We start from the raw sequence: 22,044 nt of genomic DNA, 5'->3' as shown, positions 1-22,044 counted from the left end.
AGGTCCGCTTCCACGGCCACATACTGTCCGCGGAGGGCCTCAAGGCTGACCCTGACAAAGTCAGGGCGGTGCTGGACATGCCAAACCCCACAGACGCAAAAGGGGTCCAGCGGTGTGTCGGATTTGTGAACTATCTGTCCAGATTCATGCCACGCTTGTCAGCGGTATGTGAGCCGCTGAGGAGACTGCTGGACAAGGATGTGATGTGGCACTGGCTGCCCAAACATGATGCCGCCATGAAGGAAATCAAGGCACTGGTCACGGCGGTGCCAGTCCTAAGGTACTATGACGTCCGCAAGCCAGTCACCGTACAGAGCGACTCCAGTCAGGCGGGTCTGGGCTGCTGCTTGCTTCAAGGGGGACAGCCTGTCGCATTCGCCTCCCGGGCATTGACCCAAACAGAGCAAAATTATGCACAGATTGAAAAGGAGTGCCTGAGCATCGTATTCGCCTGCCAACGCTTCCACTACTATCTATATGGGAGGGGTGATGTGACTGCAGAGACCGACCACCGCCCGCTGGTTTCCATCTTCACCAAGCACCTCCTCAGTGCGCCAAAGCGCCTTCAGAGCATGCTCCTCACACTTCAGAATTACTGCCTTGCGGTGGTATACAAGCCAGGCCCTGAGATGTACATAAGTGACACGCTCAGCAGAGCCACCACCACCAGAGAACAGACACACTGTACCAACGTGAAATGGTCTGCAGCATGCAGCAGGAGCAGTGTGACACGGCGGCCATTCAGCAGGCAGACTATGTAAATGTCAGCAGCCAACGCCTGGCACAGATTCGGACACACACTGAGGAGGATGTGTGTCTTCAAACACTTAAGTCTGTCGTGCTGGAGGGATGGCCTGGACACAAAGAGGAGACCCCTGTAGCCGTCAGGGACTACTTGGCCGTCAGAGATGAGATAAGTGCACAGGATGGCGTGCTCTTCAGGAGTCAGCGCGTCATCATTCCAAAAGCTATGCGCCCGGAAATGCTGAGACGGATCCACTACAACCACGTGGGGGGCGAGGCGTGCTACAGGCAGGCCCGTGATACACTTTACTGGCCCGGTATGCAAGGGGAAGTCAAGGATTATGTGCAAAAGTGCTCTGTGTGCAATGAGTATGCACACGAACAACAGAAAGAGACTATGATGTCACACCCGCTCCCCACACGTCCCTGGCAGCTAGTAAGCATGGATCTGTACAGCTACGCAGCACAGAACTTCTTGCTCGTGGTGGACCATTATTCTGACTTTTGGGAGATCGACCTGCTCCCTGACCTATCAGCGGACACCACGATCCGTAGATGCAAGGCACAGTTTGCACGCTACGGTGTCCCAGACAGGGCCATTTCTGATGGTGGAGGCCAGTTTGCCAGTGGAGAGTTCCGGGCGTTTGCGAGAGAGTGGGGTTTTGAGCATGTCATGTCCTCACCGAGGCACCCAAAGGCTAATGGCAAAGCGGAGTCAGCAGTGAAAATTGTAAAGAGCCTGTGCAGAAGGGCAGACTGTGCCAAAGAGGACCCCTGGAGGGCCATATTGCATTGGAGAAATAAGCCCACTGAGGGTATGCATTGCAGCCCAGCACAGCGGCTTATGTCGCGGAGACTGAGAACCCTTCTCCCTGTGGCCGACCAGCTACTGGTGCCTCAGGTCGTCACGGGTGTTCCTGACAAGCTGAAAGTGAAACATCAAGCAGCAAAGCTGACATATGACAGATCTGCCAAGGATCTGCCGGAGCTGAACGTCGGCCAGCCCATACGGATGAAGCCGCTCCCAGGAGACAGGACGGGCCGATGGAGGAGAGGTGTGTGCCTTCAGCAGTTGGGACTCCGGTCCTATCTGGTCGGTGTGGAGGGGACCACGTATCGGCGCAACAGGGTTGATCTTCTCCAGCCGTCAGTTCTCCCAGAATCGGCCCCGGAGCAGCGTGCAAGTGGGGGGAGCGCCAGAGAGGTTGTCTGCGTCCCCGAGGAGTCTCCAAGGCCATCACCCCCGAGGTCGTCGCGGTCTTCCCCGCAGACTGGGGGTACACCATGCCGTGAGTTACAGGGCCGGGCCTTCTCCCGGAGCGGACGGCTGATTAGACCTCCTGACAGACTTGACCTCTAGGACACACACACGCACTCACACACACACACTTGGACACACACTTGGACACACCTTGTTTATTAATGCACCTACATCTACAAACAGCAGCTGGGGTGTGTTAAATATGTTCTTTATTCTCGCGTCCAGGAGAGAAGCTTTAAAATGAGACTAAATGGAGTCTCTGAAAAGATTCAAATGGGATACTTTAATTAAAAAAAGCGCGGTAGTGTTACAGACAGAATATTGTTCCGGCAGAAAACAGCTGTGATCTGGCTCTCATGATCAAGAGAAGAGGGCGAATCCCTCGTCCGGTGCCGCTATATACAGGACTGTCTCAGAAAATTAGAATATTGTGATAAAGTTCTTTATTTTCTGTAATGCAATTAAAAAAACAAAAATGTCATACATTCTGGATTCATTACAAATCACTGAAATATTGCAAGCCTTTTATTATTTTAATATTGCTGATTATGGCATACAGCTTAAGAAAAATCAAAAATCCTATCTCAAAAAATTAGAATAGTTCCTCAGACCAAGTAAAAAAAAAAGATTTATAACAGCAAAACACAATCAAACATTTGAAAATGTCCATTAATGCACTCAGTACTTGGTTGGGAATCCTTTTGCACGGATTACTGCATCAATGCGGCGTGGCATGGAGGCAATCAGCCTGTGGCATTGCTGAGGTGTTATGGATGCCCAGGATGCTTCAATAGCGGCCTTTAGCTCATTAGCATTGTTGGGTCTGGTGTCTTTCAGCTTCTTCTTCACAATACCCCACATATTCTCTATGGGGTTCAGGTCAGGGGAATTTGCAGGCCAATCGAGGACAGTAATGCCATGGTCAGTACACCAGTTACTGGTGGTTTTGGCACTGTGGGCAGGTGCCAGATCATGCTGGAAAATGAATTCCTCATCTCCATAGAGCTTTTCAGCAGACGGAAGCATGTAGTGCTCTAACATCTCTTGGTACACAGCTGCATTTACTCTGGGCTTGATGAAACACAGTGGACCAACACCAGCAGCTGACATGGCTCCCCAAACCATCGCTGACTGTGGGAACTTCACACTGGATTTCAAGCAACTTGGATTTTGCTCCTCTCCAGCCTTTCTCCAGACTCTGGCGCCTTGACTTCCAAATGAAATACAAAACTTGCTTTCGTCTGAAAAGAGGACTTTGGACCACTGTGCAACTGTCCAGTGCTTCTTTTCCTTAGCCCAAGTCAGACGCCTCTTCCGTTGTCTTGAGTTCAGAAGTGGCTTGACCATGGGAATACGGCTATTGTAGCCCATTTCCCGGACACGTCTGTGAACAGTGACTTTTGATACCTGGACTCCAGCTTCAGTCCACTGTCTTTGAAGCTCCCCCAAATTCTGGAAGCGACTCTTCTTCACAATGCTGTTAAGGCTGCGGTCATCTCTCTTGGTTGTGCAGCGTTTCCTGCCACATTTCCCCCTTCCAACAGACTTTTTGTGGATGTGCTTTGAAACTGCACTCTGTGAACAGCTTGCTCTTTGAGAAATTTCTTTTTGTGTCTTGCCCTCCTGATGGAGGGTGTCAATGACGGTCCTCTGGACAGCAGTCAGATCAGCAGTCTTCCCCATACTTGTGATTTAGTTTACTGAACCAAGCTGAGTGTTTTTCAAGGCTCAGGAAACCCTTGCAGGTGTTTCGAGTTAATTAGACGATTCAAGTGATTCGTTGAACACCCTACTAGTATACTTTTTCATGATATTCTAATATTTAGAGATAGGATATTTGAGTTTTCTTAAGCTGTATGCCATAATCAGCAATATTAACATAATAAAAGGCTTGCAATATTTCAGTTGATTTGTAATGAATCCAGAATGTATGACATTTTTGTTTTTTTAATTGCATTACAGAAAATAAAGAACTTTATCACAATATTCTAATTTTCTGAGACAGTCCTGTATATCCTCTGCTGGCTCCTCCCCGCCAGCCGGCTCGCCTCGTCTCTAATGTCCGTTGTTGCATTTAAACAGAGGATTGGTACTTTTCACATTCAATATATGCTTCACCCGCCTTTTCTCCTCATATTCTCTTTCATCACTTTTCATGTAACACATTCTAAACGCTGTAATCAATACTCCAAAATATACAGAAAATACTTCACGGCTGGTTTGGTTTCCGGATGTTGTCACAGGCTACTCTCGTCTGTAAACAATAATGTATTCAAATAAACTGTACTTTCATTTAATATTCAGCATGGTAGTATCTCGACATCTATAGTTGTAGTGTTAAATCAGTAGGTTTCGGTTTGCACCACTCCATGTCATTTCGCTACTCAATTCACCTCTTTAGCAAATCGTATATTAGCCACATGCTAAATGCTAACCGGAGATGAAGGATTTTCAGAATAAAAGCTTAACTGCTTGTGCACAAGAATTTCTGGTTTTTCAGTATAAAAGAGCGTTTAAACTGACGGTATGTTTAAGCTACATTATACCATCAAAACATTGATTTTAATTTCTAACAGTCCCTCCTTACACACCTAAAAGGTGTGTATAATACTGAAATCATTGAGTTTTTCATCTGAACTTCGCATAGTACATATCTCATATTACAAACATGCAATCAAAATGGAATGGTTCAATAGGCTTAACTTTACAAAAATACGAAATAAATTATTTGCCTGTGCTCAAACATAAAAGTTTTCCCTTGTGTATAACTTCTAGTGTTTGCATTCAATATCATTCTTCAAAATAGCAGCAATGGCTTGGCATCAGAACATTTCTTCCTCCCTCCTTTCACAGAAACCGTTCTCATACCACGCTCAGTGTTAAGGCACTTGTTTTTACAAAGATAAAAGAAACAAATCATTTTAGAATAGCAATGATTTATACAACATGAAATCTACCATATTAGAATAGTATAAAATAATAAAGTCAAATAAAATGGACTATCTTAGAATAGTGTAAAATTAATTGGAATAATACAAATATACTATCTTGGAATAGTATGAAGTAAATTGAAATGGATTCACTCCATTTTAATTTTGCTCACTTCTTCACATGATTTCATCATTTAAAGAATCACATCGGCTGGACATTCATTGATCAATCTCATCTCCGAACATCCATATCATTTAAACTAACTCATCATTGTCGTCAACATCTGTATACGGGGTGGGTCGTCTTGTTCTGCTAGCATTTGTAACTGTCTCCTCATGAGAAATGTACCCTCCCTCCTTTCATACCATTTAAGGTATGAAAGTAATATGTTCTCTAGAAGGGGCCGTTGTACGTTCTACTCTGGGGTACGGCATTCTAGACAGTCATTTCTGGGAGAAGATTTTGGTCAGTTACAACAGTTGTAGAATTTCATCACTTAAAAGTTCCTACTCAGTAACTTTGGGTGGTCTGTTCTAATGCAGTGATAAAGTCCCTGAAATGGTGTGAGAACCGGTGGAATATCAATAACTCATTATACTAATTTATTTTCAATTCTGGTCTACTTAAATAACTATGCTAACCCCTTTAACAGTGTGTGGAACCTTGGGTGCCCGAGCATGTGATAATTACTTCCTCCTTTAACAAGGATTTTAAAAACAGAAGTCATTTCATTTAATGGTTTGTAGTTCAATTCAGGAATTTATACTTATGGCAGTTATGTTTCTCCTTTAAATAACATCTCTAAATGTCAGGTCATCACTGATTGAATGGTGTCTTTTAAAACTCATACTCTGGTGCCGTGCGCTCCCTGTGAAGCTGCAAGTAAGATTTAAAACATCTGCAGGGTGGATCGAGCGACCCGTTCTCCCTGAACGATATTTGTTGTAACAAATATGCACAATGAGTGATCCAAGGCCCTGCATGTATTACTCCCAATTATATTACTTTTTTTTTGTTAAAATGTGCAATCTCTCTTTGCCCAGTGTCTTTTTAAAACTCTACATCTTGGACGAAAAACAAATGTTATTTCCACCTTAATCTTCCCTCCTGAGGTAATAACCATGCTACAATGGAGAAATCAATACTCTAGATTGGAAGACTATCTTTGGCTTGGTACTAGCTCTACCTTTAACATTTTCCATACAAATAAAGATTTGTCTGCTTTTATAGAGTGGTTACTAAAACCATCCCTTTAAACTGTAGGTCTATACTGTAACAAGTTAAATCTTCCCCAAATTCACACATGAATAAAAAACTCTTAAAGAATAATTCGTGAATAATATGTTCTACCCTCAGTGTGTTTTTAGGGTTATTTAATAGTTTCCTCTTTTTTTCTTTATAAATTCACCAATTGATTAATTCATGGCTAATAGATCTTTTTCTTTACGTATTTCTCGTTGGTGAATAAGTGTGTTTATGTGTAAACTCACTCACTCCCGTTTTCCTTCTCTCCCCCTCTGGTTGTCAAGCCACGACCCCCTCACGTTCTGCCGGACCATGCCAACTCCTCCGTCCTTTCCTCTCCTCCGTCCACCTTCTCCTCAGTCCATCTGCTCTTGGATCCTTCGACTGTAACTCTTTTGAGTGGCCCAACTGCTTTGCATTTCATCTCCTCCTTTACAGTCTCTACTTTGTTGCATGGAGGGCGTATTCCGCTCTCATGTCCCACACTCTGCTCTTGTGCCCAAATCTTGTGGCTCAGCTTGGAACTTCATGTCCTGTGGGGGACCGATGAGAGTGTGCCTTTTTATGGCACCTGTAGTTCTGGATTCCTCAGGTGGAGATGGTTCAGCTCTGCTTCTCTGTCTGTTCGATGGAGGAGGAGGAGTCTTCCGTGGTGCGGTCTTTTGTCTGCTTGGAAGTTGGGGTCGTAGCGTTCTGACAGGCGGAGAGAGAGAGAGATCTCGGGAGGCATTATCTATAGTTAATTTTAACACACTGAGGTAAAATAAATCCAACAATTTCCACTCTATTTTCCTAATCTTACTATCCATCTTAGTTGTTAAATGTCATCCAAACACAATTCATGTCTACTAATAATTTTACCATATCCCTAAACATTGCTTTCACCCACTGTAACATGTTTACTCCAATTAACTCTTTCAGGAAACCATTTTCTTCTATAAATTTAAATACCTACATGTTTCAGCACCACATATTTCACACACTATAAAAGAACGTCTCCATATTTTCTCCATCACTTTAAATCTCACTGTTATTTAGAACCGTAGTCACTTTTGTGACTGGACATATCTGCAATGTCGCCACTATCTGCTGGGGAATCTTGTTCAGAGAGTTCGTACATACAAAGCTGTACTTGTGGGTTAGTAGCCTGTGTCTAACAATAATTTTCAATAATTGTGCTCAGGTCACCGGTCGGTTGTTTATAGCTTAACAGGGGGTGTTTCTGGTACAGACTAAAACATGGATCCAGTGTATTTAGAGAAGTAGTATTATTCATCCCGCTTCCATCACATTAGTATGCATAGAAAGTGACAGGTGCTTTGACAGGTCACACCTCTCCCTACTTATGCTAATGAGCTAAGTCCCGCCTCCCCTTTGTTCGAGGTGTGAGATCTCAAGTAGGTGTGATATCCCAAGTAGGTGTGAGATCCGTCGATAGGAGGGGGTTGATGTGTATTCACAGGTGTGAAAAGCCCCCACTGTTGCGCATTATGGTGTATCATAAAAAATGTTTCAATCACATTAGTATGCATAAAAAGTGACAGGTGGGCCCGCCCCCAAGTCTATAAAAAAAAAATGCCGCTTCCATCACATTAGTATGCATAAAAGTGACAGAAGGGCCCGCCCCAATTATTTGATGTCAGAAGACCGAGGGGGTGGAGTGAGATAAAAAAAAAGAACCCTGTGCAGATAAAAAGCCAGTCATTTCCAATCATCAAGTCATCTTTCCAAAAAGAAACGATGGCCAAGAGACGCCTCGATATGGGTTTAATCAGCGAGACGCCTGTGACAACTTACCGCCATCCGTCCGGAGCGCCAATCAAGAAACGGATGCAGTATCTGTGCCGGGTTCAAACACCTCCGGTCGAAGATCTTGAAGAGAAATGGATTCTGGAAAATGAACATGTTTGGGGATACGTATTCAACTATATGGCGAATGAACTGCATTTCTACAATCTGAAGAATGGAGAAACGTATGGACCCCACAGTGTTAAAGCAACGTTGACCTCAACAGATTGGGCTGTGTTAACTCTGGTGTCTTCCAGAGATCTCCACGCAACCATTGTATCGGAAGAAGTAGTGCATCAAGAAAATACTGTGAAACCAGCGGTGTACAAGATATTTGCAACAAAAAGCAAAGAAACGCAAACAAAAAGCGAGATCAGAGAAGAGTTTTCACCGTTACCCCTCAATGTGGAGGAAGAAGAAGGAAATATCCCCCCGCCGCCAGAAGTGAAAAGAGTCCTGACAAGCACCGTCTGGGAAACTAAAAGCGGACCATCTGGACGATGGTATTACCGCGCAAGCCGTTTGCTGACGTAGGGAAGGACCCCTCTGATGATTTTGTTTTGGAGTATTTCAACTCTAAATGCGGGGTTTTTCAAACATCCTTGCGGGTGCCTCTGACTGCTTGGCTGAAAATGATTGATGAGAAATGTACAAAGCTTAAAGAACTTTTTAAACAGAGTCAGACATCGATGGACATTATACTGGTGAAAAAGACTCTCACCTTTGCAGATGACTCCTCCTCCCACTCAGCATAACAAGTCCCACCCCCCTCCCCAGATCATTTAAAAGTAAGGACCGCTCAAAGACATTCACTGAACACACTAACCATGGATCTGAGAAAAAACAAGTCTCTCCCCGCGAGTTGCAGCCTGGAACAAACGCCTGGAGGACCCCCATCATCTCCAACAATCTGGAAACCCTATATCGACTATGGTGTTGCTGCCATTGATGTTACTGGTTGGCTGGATATGGATCAACCTCCATCTACTCCATCCGTGTCTCCAGCGGAATCAACAGCTTCTTCACACTCCCCGGTAGCAGGCATTGAATCGCCATGCTTTCCTTATGCTCCAGAGGGTGATGCTGCAGAAGGTGCTAGGACGGCTTCGTTCCTGAATACGGTAAAAGCTGTAGTGGTTCATCTGCTGGACAGGGTCCTACATCTGTACAGAAAGGAGAAATGTTACGGATCTCAAGTTGACCATCCCAGTCAAATTCAACATGAGTGTTTGTTTCCGACCGAAGAATACTATCTGGATCGACACTATGATGAAGTGGTAAAGAGACTGTGGACCGTTCGTTTCATTCCAGCCATTCGGGACGCTCTACACCAGAGCCACCTTCATGTGTCGGGGAAGAGGATCTTTGGAGCTGCTGAGGCGATTCTGCACAATCTCAGAAACACAAGACTCTTTGAGGCTAAAATCGACAAGTTTTACAAACGGCTCGACGAGACCCAGACAAAGAACATAACAGCAGCCTGGGACTCTTGGCAGCAATAGGAAGAGTTTGATAGTTTTTTTCGTAAAAGTATGTTTTTTTATTTTATCTGTTTTATTTTTATTTTACTTGATCTAGTGTGTCCTTCCTAACAATCCCGTTTGTGCTTTTAAAATGTTTTTTTATTCTCTGTTTGGAGAAAATGTTTTTTTGATCTATGTGCCAAATCAATAAAATGCGTTGTAAGAAAAACTGTTGTACTCATTACCTCACTGGTGCTGTAACAGGGAACATGTCTGAGAAACGTGTCATGCGAAGGGTTTATTACACTCCTTCTAATCCAGGGAGTTTAGGGGGCGTTGATAAACTCCATAGAGCTGTACAGATTGAAACGGGTAAACAAGTAAATGTAGAGAAAGTCAGAGAATTTTTATCTGAACAGGATGCATATACTTTGCATAAGCCGTCTAGGGTGCATTTTGTAAGAAACAGAGTTTTCGTACTCAGACCGCTACAACAATTTCAAGCTGATCTCTGCGATATGCAGTCGCTGTCCAAACATAATGATGGTTTTAATTATTTGTTAACAGTCGTAGATGTATTTTCGAAAAAAGCCTATGCTAGGGCAATAAAGAAGAAGACTGGTATAGAGGTTGCCCAAGCCTTTGATACAATTTTAACACACAGTCAGATTTCTAAAAAGATACAAACAGACGCCGGGAAAGAATTCTTTAACAAAGTTTTTCAAGCCTTATTGAAGAAACGAGGTATTGTACATTATGCAACAGCCAGTGATATGAAGGCGTGTGTGGTAGAGAGATTTAACCGTACACTGAAAACTAAAATGTGGAGGTATTTTACAGCTAAAAACACTCATAGATATATAGACGTCTTACCTGAATTAATTGAAAGTTACAATAATAGTTATCATCGCAGTATTAAAATGACACCACTGCAGGTGACCAAGGAAAATGCAGCTCAAGTGTTTCGCAACCTGTACACCCCCTCCAGCCATGGTAAAAAAGCTGCTACGAAAATGAACTTTAAGGAGGGGGAGCTTGTAAGAATATCCAAATTGAGAGGGGTCTTTGATAAAAAATATGAGCAGAGTTATACGGACAAATTATTTACGGTGTCTGAAGGCATACCTCGTCAACCACCTGTTTACAAACTCAAAGATTATGATGGAGAAGAGATCAAGGGGACTTTTTATGAGAAAGAGTTAAAAAAAGTGAAGGTATCAAGTGACAAGGCTTTTCAAGTGGAGAAAATTGTGAAAAGACGTGTGTTGAGAGGGAAAAAACAAATGTTTGTATGCTGGAAGAACTGGCCCGAGAAATTCAACAGCTGGGTTGAGACTGGCGCCATCAAGGATGTATAAAAAAAAACAGACTCAACGCTCAGTCCTTCATTACAGCCATGGAGATAAATGAAGGGTTCTACATTACGCTGCCGTCCAATGCCAGCCTTGATGTATTTCAAAACAATACAAGCTCTAGTTATCAGGTAAACCTAGCACAACCTTTACACTTGGACGGTTCGTGGCAGGTCGCCATGACAGAAATGTCATACCCCCACACCTGGTATAACATGCCTTTAGAAGTAACCTATTTTGAATGGATAAAGAAACCAAAAGCCCCCGCGATAGCGAGCAAGTTAAAGCTTCAAATGTTTCGAGGAGGTTACTATAGTAGCATAAGTCAGCTCATGGTGGAACTCGAGTCCTGCTTCAGAAAAATTGACTCTGGTGTTAGTTTGTACTATAGTCCAATTCACAGGAAAATTGAATTTCAAGGAGATGGACAATATCGTTTTCGCTTTCCAAAAACCGTGGCTTATATGCTTGGAATAAAACCAGACCAGTGGCTCAAAGTTGATGATAAATCAGCAGCCCACCCCGCAGATAATGCAGGCGTAACTCATCTCTACTGTTATAGTAACGTGGTCAGTCACCAGCGGGTAGGTGATGCTTTTGCTCCTCTCCTGAGAACCGTAGATATAAAAGGGACATTCGGCGACACCATCACCCAGTATTTTAGTCCTGCGTACTACTTGCCGGTAACGAAAACACATATTGAGAATATACAGATAGAGATAAAAACGATCAGAACGAGCCGATAAAGTTTACCTACGGCAAGAGTGTAGTGAAACTTCATTTCCGACCTTCAAAAGCCGGGCAATCTTTTGCAAAACGATGATTCATCACGATCCACACCGTTATTTGAGTTACTATGAAAATCAAGCTGGGGGGTCCTTGCCTGGTTTTTATGGAACACCAGTTATGTACGGCCGAGGTATTGGTTCTATATTCTCCAGATTATTTCGTTTTGTAGCCCCTCTGGTGAGAAAGGGATTTGCCATAGCTAAACCTCATCTGAAATCGGCGGCCAAAAAAATTACATCAGATGTTATCAATAAGGCGGTCCATAAATTTAGCAGCCAATCAGATCAGGGGTCTCAAGAAGGAGCAGGAGGTCTGATGGTTTTAGCAAGAAGGGCCAGGAAGAGACCTCCAGGAAAACGGGTTACGGTCGGCGTTAAAAAGGGGAAGCACACAGTCAAGAGAAAATCATTAGGGAAAAAACACCCACGAAGAAGGAACGTATTGGGGAGAGATATATTTTAGAGTGTTAAATATGGCTCTTTTACATCACAAATCTGCTGAATGCAGTATGGCAGAGCTAGATTTATTTTCGGCTCCCATGACGCAGCTTTCTATCGATGAAAAACACTACACAGAGGTCTTTCCGTTGTCTGCCATTATAGATGACGGACCCATTGAATTTTTCATTCCCGGGGACGGGGATAAATACCTCGATATGAATGACACCTTGATGCATCTCAGGATTAAAATAACCAACGCAGATGGGACTAATCTGGCAGCTGATGCCCCCGTGGCCCTCGTTAATTATCCACTGAATACAATTTTTAACCAATGCGACGTTATTCTAGGGGACAGGCTGATTTCTCAGTCCAACTCGACTCATCCTTACAGAGCGATGATTGAAACGCTATTGAATTACTCTGATTCTACTTTAAAAACTCAGTTCACTGCCGGTTTATTTTATAAAGACACCGCGGGAGCTATGAACTCCATAGTGATCGCCAATGGCCCTAACAAGGGTCTAGTAAAGAGAGCTGTATTCACAGCTGAATCTCGAGAACTCCATCTAATGGGGGCCCTACACCAATATATTTTTCAGCGAGAGGCTTCTCCTGAACTCTGTAGATTTGAGAATCAAACTCACCAGATCTAACGATGCGTTTACTCTCATGTGTGCAAATGATTCGACATACCGTCTAAAAATACTGGGGGCCTCACTTTTTATCAAGAAAGACACCATCTCCCCTGCTGTGCGTTTAGGTCATGCTGCGGCTCTGATGAGAGGGAACGCCCTCTATCCTTTATCTCGCGTGAATATCAAAACATACAGCATCCCGGTGAATTCCTGAATATGCACCCAAGAAAATCTCTTTCTGGGTAATATGCCTAAATACATAGTATTGGGTATGGTAAATCACGAAGCCTTCACCGGAAGGAGAACGCTTTCACCTTTTAATTTCCTTCATAATGATATGGAATATCTGGCTTTGTGTCAGGACGGTAGGCAAGTACCGGCCAAAGCATTCCAACCTCAATTTAACCAGGGGTCTTCAGTCAGAGAGTTTTACAACATGTTTATGGCTACAGGGAGACACATGAAAGACCTACCTCTGTGTATCGACCGAGAGGATTTCGAACAAGGATACTCGTTACTCGTATTTAATCTCACTGCAGGGGAAGATGCTGACGCATTGTCCCCTATTACAAGCGGTAGTTTAAGACTGGAAATGAGATTTTGAGTACCGCTACCACAGACTACCACTTTAATCGTATATTCTTGTTTTGATTCGATTCTGGAGATTAATTCAAAACGTCAAGTGTTGGTAGATTATTACTAAGAAGATATTACACCATGAATAATCATCAATTGGATAGTCTGCTACGTCATATGGTGGGAGACTCTTTTGGTGGGGTGTGAGCGTCAGATCAGCTACCCCGAGTAAAACAATTATTTAGATACCCTGTATACATGATTGTAAATACCCACCCCTCCCATATGCCGGGAGAACACTGGCTAGCAGTGAGCTTAGAGGAGGACGATGCGGGGACTTTTTTTTATTCTTTTGGCTTTCCTCCCGATTTTAGTCATTACCCCAAAAGCATCCTCCAATTTCTAGAAAAACAATGTAAAACTATTTTACACCACAATCAACAGCTTCAAAATGTCATGTCTACAGCCTGTGGTCAGCATTGTGTTTTCTACCTGTGTAAAAGAGCGTCTTACGAAAATGTGTTGTCTCTGTATCAAGATGATGTGATAAAAAATGATGCTGCTGTAACTAATTTTGTGAAAAAATACCAACGGTGTGAGAGACGTCATAAAGACACTCATTTTAACCACAGTGTTTGCTCTCTACAAATGTTTAAAGATTGTTACAAAATGTAGAAAATACAAATAAAAAGGTCTGAAGACAAAATTAATTCAGGTGACTCTGTCTTTTATTGAAAACAAAAATAGAATACAACTTTATGGGGTAAAATGTAACCAGCTGGGGCTTATTTTTCTATCTTTCCTTATTATTTTCTTCTTAAGAGGGGCACTCTGAGGTTCTTCCGCATCTGCGGTGTCTAGGGTTCCTGACACCTCACGGCTGAGGGTCGTTGGAGATGACTTATTATTTCCTCTTCTTCTTCTTCTTTTGGGCATATTTTCTCCATATAGGTCGCCCTCTTTGACTACACGATATTGTTCACGAGCTTGTAGGTTTTGAAAAGCTGATAGAGGAATGTTGAGCTCATTCATACTATTTTAAAAAAAAAACAGCCTTTAGGCTCCTGGACATTTGTTTTATACGAGGACGACAGATGTCTAAATAAATCTAACATGTGTGAACCTTTTACAGCTGTACCCTTTTCTACAAATTCCCCCGTGGGGGTCCATCCATCTGTACTCGTGACTAATTTACTCATAATGTACTCTGCATTCTTACGGTAACGCTTAGGGAGGTGTTGAAGTACCTCGTTCTTTATTTTATCATTGGACATGTCATCCTTTTCTTCTCCTTTAACTCTACCCGTGTCTTCGGGTAGAGTTAAAGCAATATGCCGTTCCTCCTGCCCGTCTTGTTTGAGTAAGGTGAGATATCGCTGCAGCAAGCCGTTGTATTTTCTTATTTTTTCATAAGAGGGTCCTGTTTCGTTTAACACCGCTCTAATTTTTTCATCCAGAGCATATTCGGCAGTGCGTCTCATTGTTTCCTTACTATGGGGGTTAGTTACACCCGCCTGATTGAGTTGATTAAACTGGTGAGGTGATAACAAAAACATCTTTTGACTCATGATCGAATGAGTCCTCCTAAAAGCTGCGCTAAAACGGGAATCACAGCACCTAGCAGAGGCAGAAGAAAGCCTCCAGATTGCTTTCTTAAGGCCTTAAATTTAGTTTTAAAATTGGCCTTTTTATTGGCCAAGAGTTTGATAATCTTCTTTTGTTTTTTCAGTTTGTTATACTGAGCACCAGATAGTGGAATGTTCCCCTTTAGAAGATTTAAAGACAGCTCACAGAGTGATTGTAGAAAATCCGTGGAGCAGTTCTTGAGTATATCCTTGCGCATCGAGGGCTTGGCGTTACACAAGGCCTTCAGCATCGGCATGTTTTGCTTTAAACGGGCTGACATACTGTTTTAAGTTTTCGTATTTGGTACATAAACAACTAACCACTGGTTAGGTAGTGCTCCCGATCTAAGTCTGTAGATGTCTGGACAGCTGGGGGTCATGTCTACGATTAAATAACCGAGAGGTTCTTTGGTGGCGTCTTCAAAACTCTTTAAGAAAAATGATTTATTGCCAGGGTATATTTGCTGAGCAAGTATGTTCATCTGCAATCTGTCTCGGGGGTTTTTAAACAAGACCATGTAATTAGTATTTAAACTAATGGTACGACTATTTTTCCCCTGATGAAAAACATTCTGTGTAAGCGTCATAACACTCATATTCCTGTGATGACGATATTGGGTGAAAAGTCTGACTACTTCCGGATGTTCGGAGGCCTGAAATATAACATCGTCCAATATAATCAAATGACTCTGATTAGGAGGAAATAGAGATTTGTCTTCAAATGATTCAGGCAGACCTTTGATGAATTTCATATTTTTATTATTTTCCTGCAGTTCTGCATACATGGGCTGGAAAGAAGTATAAATCCACACAATATTTTGAGGCTGTACATCCATCACATGAACACAATTTTGCAATACATTCTTGACAAAAAAAGTTTTTCCACACCCACTGGGACCAACTACTAAACAAGAAAAAGGAACACGTAGTCTGGGCTCAAAATCAATTTGGCTGGGTGAAAACATGTTTGTCTCTTCTTATTATTTCTCAATACCCAAAAGGCAAAGTATTTCCTCCGTCTAGCAGACGTCTCTTATCAAACACAACTCGGAACTTTTTGGTGAATGACACATTTCTCAAAACGAAACCCTCTTTATTCCGTACAATGTTGTGTTGCGGAGCCTCAATTACCCTCCCCCTCTCAGAGTTTTGAACGTAGCCTTCCACCAGATCTGTTAGACTGTCAAAGTTCACTCGTTCACAACATTTGTGCGTTTGGTGTGATCCCTTTCACTCTCATCACAACCTTTTTCTGATTTTTGGTTTGGTAAGCATAACTTTTAGGGCCAGCTGAAACAAACTCTTCAATCGTGTCGCCCCCCAGTTCGTCTGTCAGATCCCCCAGATAAACCCCCAGGGGCAGTGGAGTCTCCCCCTGTCTTGTCACATATATTATACTATCTGTGTCGTAGTAGAAAACTCTGTGCTGTAATTTCTCCAACTCACTGTACAGTTTCAGTCTGGCATACGCTGTGGTGAATGCTGCAATGAATATGTTATCTACCTTGTTGGGAGGAGAATAGCAATTGTCTCCGTAACACCACTGAACAAGAGCCGTCCTGTCGTTGAGGAATGAGAAATACTTAACCTTATGTTTAGCTGAAAACAAGAGGTTAAGAAATTCTTCTGTTTTGGTCACAATCTTAGTCTGAGTCAGATTGCTTCTCTGGGCAAATTTGCCCCAGAAACTGTTGAGACATAGTTTTGACACTTGTCTTTTGGCTGGATTTGATTTGATTTTATCTGCATCCAGCAAGATCCCCTGATTAGCATGGTAGTCTGTCACATACTTTTTTCTGCTCTCATCATCTGTGGCCTCTGAAGGATAACCTGATGCTTCTTGTTTGCCCTTCAACAATGTGTGTATATAGTCTACAAAAATGCTGTCGCTTTTGTTCTCAAAATGCCACATCTCTGTGATCTGAGTCAGCTTGTACCCCATATCCAGGGCTTTGTTGAACTCTGTGGTCACCCAAACTCCTGTTAATGCTCTTTCCTCTTTGCTGTGCATGCAGGGCCCCTGTTGATTGTTAAGCTCAGCGCATGTACGGCAGAGGGTGAACACTAGCTTGCCCGCTGCAGTTCTGTAGGGCAAGACTGGAAAGTAAAGCCCCTTGGGAGGGTCTACTGTGGCTCTGATTAACCCAAAATAACTCTGAGGATCTTTGAAATCTCGGAATATGATCTGGGGGTGTCCAAGTGGATATAGGCCTGTACAGTTTACAAAAGGATAGAGCGAGGTGAAATCACAATAGTGAACCAGTTCATCGGCCGCTGCCGTGTGCCTCAACTTCACTGCACATGTCCTGCCCCCGTACAAAGCCTCCCTAGGGGTCAGTGGCTCTGGAGCTTTGTATTCCCTGAGGAAAGCCTGCAAATCCTGATTGGATTTTTTCATCTCACCCCACGTATGCTCCCGCATAACGATCACTTTGGCCCCCTGAACAGACTGTAGCTCCTGCAGCTTTTCCTCGCTGGCAGCATGGAGCTGCTCAAATGTGCCACCTGTCAAGGGGTTTTTCTCATAACCCTTATAGCAAGATGGACACCCGTGATAGAAGCAACCAAGAAATTCCCATACAATCTTTGCGCCCGCAACTTCAGCAAAACCGTCCACGACAAAACGACCCACTCGTTTCTCACCCTCATTCAACGCATGCTGAATAAATACACCTTCGGCTTGGGCCACCCACTCCAGCCACTGAATACCTGCGTCCGAGTACGTCTTGTTTTCACGGCGGCAGTCGTCGGGTGGGGGAATTGCTAAGGTCTTGGGCGGTAGAAAGTTTGTTGTAAAAACTTTCATGCACGCAGAAGCGATGGTTCCCCGACTAAAAGGATCCACTCCTGTCTCCTCGAGAAACCCTTTTCGAAATAAAGTGGCGCCCTGGGCAAGAATGTCAACATCGTGTTTACAGTAAAGCAATGCCTGCTTTCGAAAATCAAAAGTACCTGTGCGTACCGTCTCATACCATCTGAAAAAGTCACTCTTTTCATCAGTTGTCATGCGCTCAATCCCATAACAGTGTGCTGGCGGGTAAGGTCCGATATAACTCAGATTGGCCTCAGAGCTGAAACCGTGAGGGAAGTACCCCTTGATTTATCTTCAAATCCCAAAGCTTTTGGCATTGCTGCTAAACGCATAGAGAGATAAGACAGTGAGTCTATGTACTTTTGTCCGAAATCCTGGTAAGTAAAAGAGATCACTTTACTTCCTTGCATTATCAAAGAGGGTTTTAGCCCCTGCTCAATCATTGCATTGATAATGAGATAGCTGTCAAAACCCTTAGCATTGTGAGCGATGAAGGTTGCATTTTTGAATTTGGGGGACCTAAAATGTGCCAGAAACTGCAGTGCACAGTCGGCACCTTCAGCGACCCAAATTTTGCCTGCAAGGGTTTTTGTACACACCAGGAAGGGGGCATGTGCACCTTCTGCCCCCGCCATTGTCTCAAAATCATAAAACACAATGTTGTCATTGTGTTCTGTCTCTTTGGGTAACACTCCGATGTAACACAGATGTTTTTCACACTTTCCTGTAGAAGCAGAGGGTAATTTCTCGCCGCATGTTTTACATTTCTTCACCGCACGCTTGTGTGTTTTATCTGCACTACTCTTGGCGGTGTTGTAAGAAAGTCGGCAATCTACACACTTTTTGTGTAAATCGCAGTTACTGGCAATGTCTGATGCTCTCTGTGTCTGTTTTTTATGTCTAGAGTGGCAGCCAGCCGTACGGCACGTTTTGTTACAATCTTTACAAAAGATGGGTTTAAACTCTGTAACTCTACATGAGGGGTCAAGGCAGACAAAACAATGACCAGTACAGATGTGTGTCCACTTCGAGCTGTAGCCTGTGTAACAATGTTCGCAGACATATGGAGAGCCTAAAAACCCCTTCAAGTTTTTAATCCCGTTATAATGGTTTTTGAAGAGGAACAAAAACACAGTTTTGTCTCGTTTGGGGCCGTCTGTCTGGAATTTACAGTGGGCACGATTATCGTCGCCTCTGTAAAACACCACAATCTTGCATTTCAAACTCTCTTCGAATTTATCAATGTCGTTGAATGTCACAGCTGTCTGATCTGTCAAACCCACCCTCCTCTGAATCTGTATACCGCGTTCATAAGCTTCGCTATCAGTGATGTTGTTATGCAACAACATGGCTAAATTAATAGCAAAACACAGCTGGTTGGAAGGGTTCTGAACAACGTAAATAAACCTCTTCTTCTTTCTGACAATTTCACTGTCCAACATTTTACTAGCCAATCGTTTCTCACCACCGCCACGGGGTGATTGAACAATTTGCACCACAAGCTCAAGATTGCTGTCTGCCATTACCTCCAAATTTGACTACACTGCATTGAACAGGGCATCCTCAAAATCGTTCAGATGATTAACACCATGGGCATTTCAAATGGCTGACACGTTAGCCTGTAGCTGTTCACCTTGCAGTTCAATCTGTACAAGATCTTCCCTCTCTGCCCGTGCAAAAGCCTCATGTAGCATAGCATGTACATTGCTCATCAGAACCCTATAATAGGCCGCAAAGTCTACGCCAGCGTTAGGAGGAGTTAGGACTAGAGACTGACGCAGTTCTGTGTTATTGAATACAGGTCGAGAGAAAACACATGTTGAGGCATTTCGGCTGGCGCCTCCACCATGTTGTAACGAGGGGGCTGGTGATTCTGAGTCACTCGGAATGTCATTCTGATCAACATGTCCAACACTTTGCATGGAGGAAACTGGTGATTCTGAGTCACTCGGAGTGTCATTAACATATCCACCATTTTGGACTGTGTAGACTGATGATTCCGAGTCACTCAGAGTGTCACTAATATATCCACCATCTTGCACAGTGGAAACTGGTAATACGGCATTGGCTGAAGCTTTGCTATTTTGTCCATTCAGACGGAGTACATCGTCTGGGAGCTGATTTAAAAGCCCCCAGTTCTGGTAAGAGTCTAGTGCCCATTCCATAGCGTCATTTAATGCTGGAGAGGTTGAGTTTGTTTCAGAGGAGGGGGAATGTACGCATGCAACTGTTTATTCGTCATTTAATTCACTGATACTGCCTGAACACGGAGGAGAAGACATGTCTCCAAAAGCGTATTCCTCCTCACTGCTTAACTCATGCATGTTTTGCATATCCTCAAGAAAAGACAGTTCTCTAGCTGTGTGGTGTTCTGCTTCTGAGGGGCTAGGAGATTCGTTTTCAGCTGAGCCTGCTATTTCACTGATATTGCCCGACCCCCGAGGAAATGACAGGTCTTCAAGCCTGTAATCCTCATCACTGCTTAGCCCACTTATGTTATGTATATCACGAAGAAAAGACCTGTCTACATCTGTTAAATCATCCATGTTTGACCGTTTATGAAATCATTCCCCCTCAAACAAAAAAAAACAAAAAAACAAAAAAACAAAAACCCAAAGATAAATCAAAAATAGATGGGGCGCCACTGAAGAAACATTTCACACCGCTTCTACATTTATGGACATAAAGCCAACATACCATTCAGATACATCATTAGCAGTTTACATGAGACCCGTCCAGCTTATTCAGTTGGTGTGACCGAAAAGTTGACCGCAACAGCAGCAGGGGTCCTCTTGATAATAGGGGATAGCTCTATAGAGAAAAAAGTGAGAGAATAAAAAAAAAAAGAGGATAAGTATTTTTGAACACAGGATTATACATTTAACAAACAATTCATTTAGCGCTCATCTTATAAAATAACCATAAAAGGCATTTACCGGTATGATAACTCGTCAGGAGTGTGTCAGGGCATGAGTTCAATATCGACCTGATTCTCAAGCAGATTCTGTGTTGAGGGTCGACCCCCACCTGCTGAAGAGGGGCTGTGTCTGTCCGACTCGCTTGGGATGTGTATGAACCAGTCACAGGTGTTACACACTGAGATCAGACACGAGGGCAGGACGTGTGTGTAAAAAACTCCAGAAAGGAGTCCTCTTGAGGGATCGCTGCTGGCTGGCTCACGCGGGGAATTCAACGCCTTTTAATAGAAATGAGTAAGTATATTAAAAACATTATTTTGGATACTTTACTCATAAATTTAAAAAAAAGCCAGTAAATACAACAACATCCAAGCCAAGCAACATTAAATAATTACATGCTATTATAAAAAATAAAAAAAGTACTTACCAGTGTTTTTCTTCCAAAAGATCAAATCCGGGGTCAGGAAAAAAGCACACAGATGACCTGCTACGGTCACTCACTGCATGACCTCTCTGGTGAATCTGTAACCCTTTATAAAAACCCCAGCTGAACTAGCTAGGTTTATGGCTCTAAAAACCCACCAATCGGATTATTCCTAGTTGTTTAACAAATTAGCATCACATTTGTTTTTTATGACAGAGAAAATACTGTTTAGGCTTATTCTTATATATATATATATATATATATATATATATATATATATATATATATATATATACACATTGAAAATATGTACATACACATTACAAACATGTAGATAGTAGACAGAACAAAAAAAAAAGAATTTCCCAGCCTTTCTGTGTTCTGATCAGCTCTGAATCAGCATATTTTGGTCTGGATATATTGACACCCCCGAGTCTCCTCTCAAAAACCCCCTCCTATCTGCTTTTTCTATACTTTTACAGCCTCAGCCGACTGCAGGACCTTGGGTGTTAAGAGACAGGAGTCTTCATCTCCATGTGAAGACATCCGTGACTGATTCGCACACGCACCTAGGAAGGCAAAAGGTGCTTTCTTTGTTCTGATCAGCCCCAATCTGCATACTCTGTCTGAATACATTGAGAGTTACTTTTGACTCTAACAGTGTTCCACTGGAGTCATAGCTTTCTGAACTTATTTCTTAGCAGCAATTCGGTTTTCTTTTTAATGGTCTCGGCGAATTTTGGCTTTTTTTTTTTTTCTCTTGCCAAGAGATACTTTTAGACACACTTTGAGGTATGCAAAGCCTTAAAACTAGAACACTGATGGCTGGCTTACGCTGCAAACTTCATCGCCTTTTAACAAGAGAGTAAGTATATAAAACGTTATTTTGTATATTTTACACATCAGCAGAAACAGAGAGAAAGAGAGAGAGAGAGAGAGAGAGAGAGAGAGAGAGAGAGAGATGGCAGGAAGGGGGGAGACATTCCCCCCCAACTCTACAGACACAGGCCATAGAAAAGAGGAAAGTGTGACATTAGGAAG

At 43.0% G+C, this 22,044-nt stretch overlaps 1 protein-coding gene across 1 annotated transcript; it reads right to left on the bottom strand.

The window, feature by feature from the left end:
* Positions 1-16,047: 16,047 nt before the first annotated feature.
* Positions 16,048-21,229, bottom strand: LOC307042857 (uncharacterized protein; the record flags this gene model as incomplete). The annotated part of the gene is made up of 2 exons (XM_079687022.1): positions 20,598-21,229; positions 16,048-20,472 (listed from the first exon to the last, which is right to left on the bottom strand). The coding sequence occupies exon 2, from the start codon at positions 17,854-17,856 to the stop codon at positions 16,048-16,050; it is 1,809 nt and encodes a 602-aa protein (XP_079543148.1). The 5' UTR covers positions 17,857-20,472; positions 20,598-21,229.
* Between the last annotated feature and the right edge of the window lie 815 nt (positions 21,230-22,044).

The sequence above is a fragment of the Notothenia rossii genome, assembly GCF_949606895.1.
Source record: "Notothenia rossii genome assembly, chromosome: 6".
NCBI lineage: Eukaryota > Metazoa > Chordata > Actinopteri > Perciformes > Nototheniidae > Notothenia > Notothenia rossii.
The sequence above is the reverse complement of the archived record's forward strand: the minus strand, read 5'-3'. Positions and strand labels throughout refer to the sequence as shown.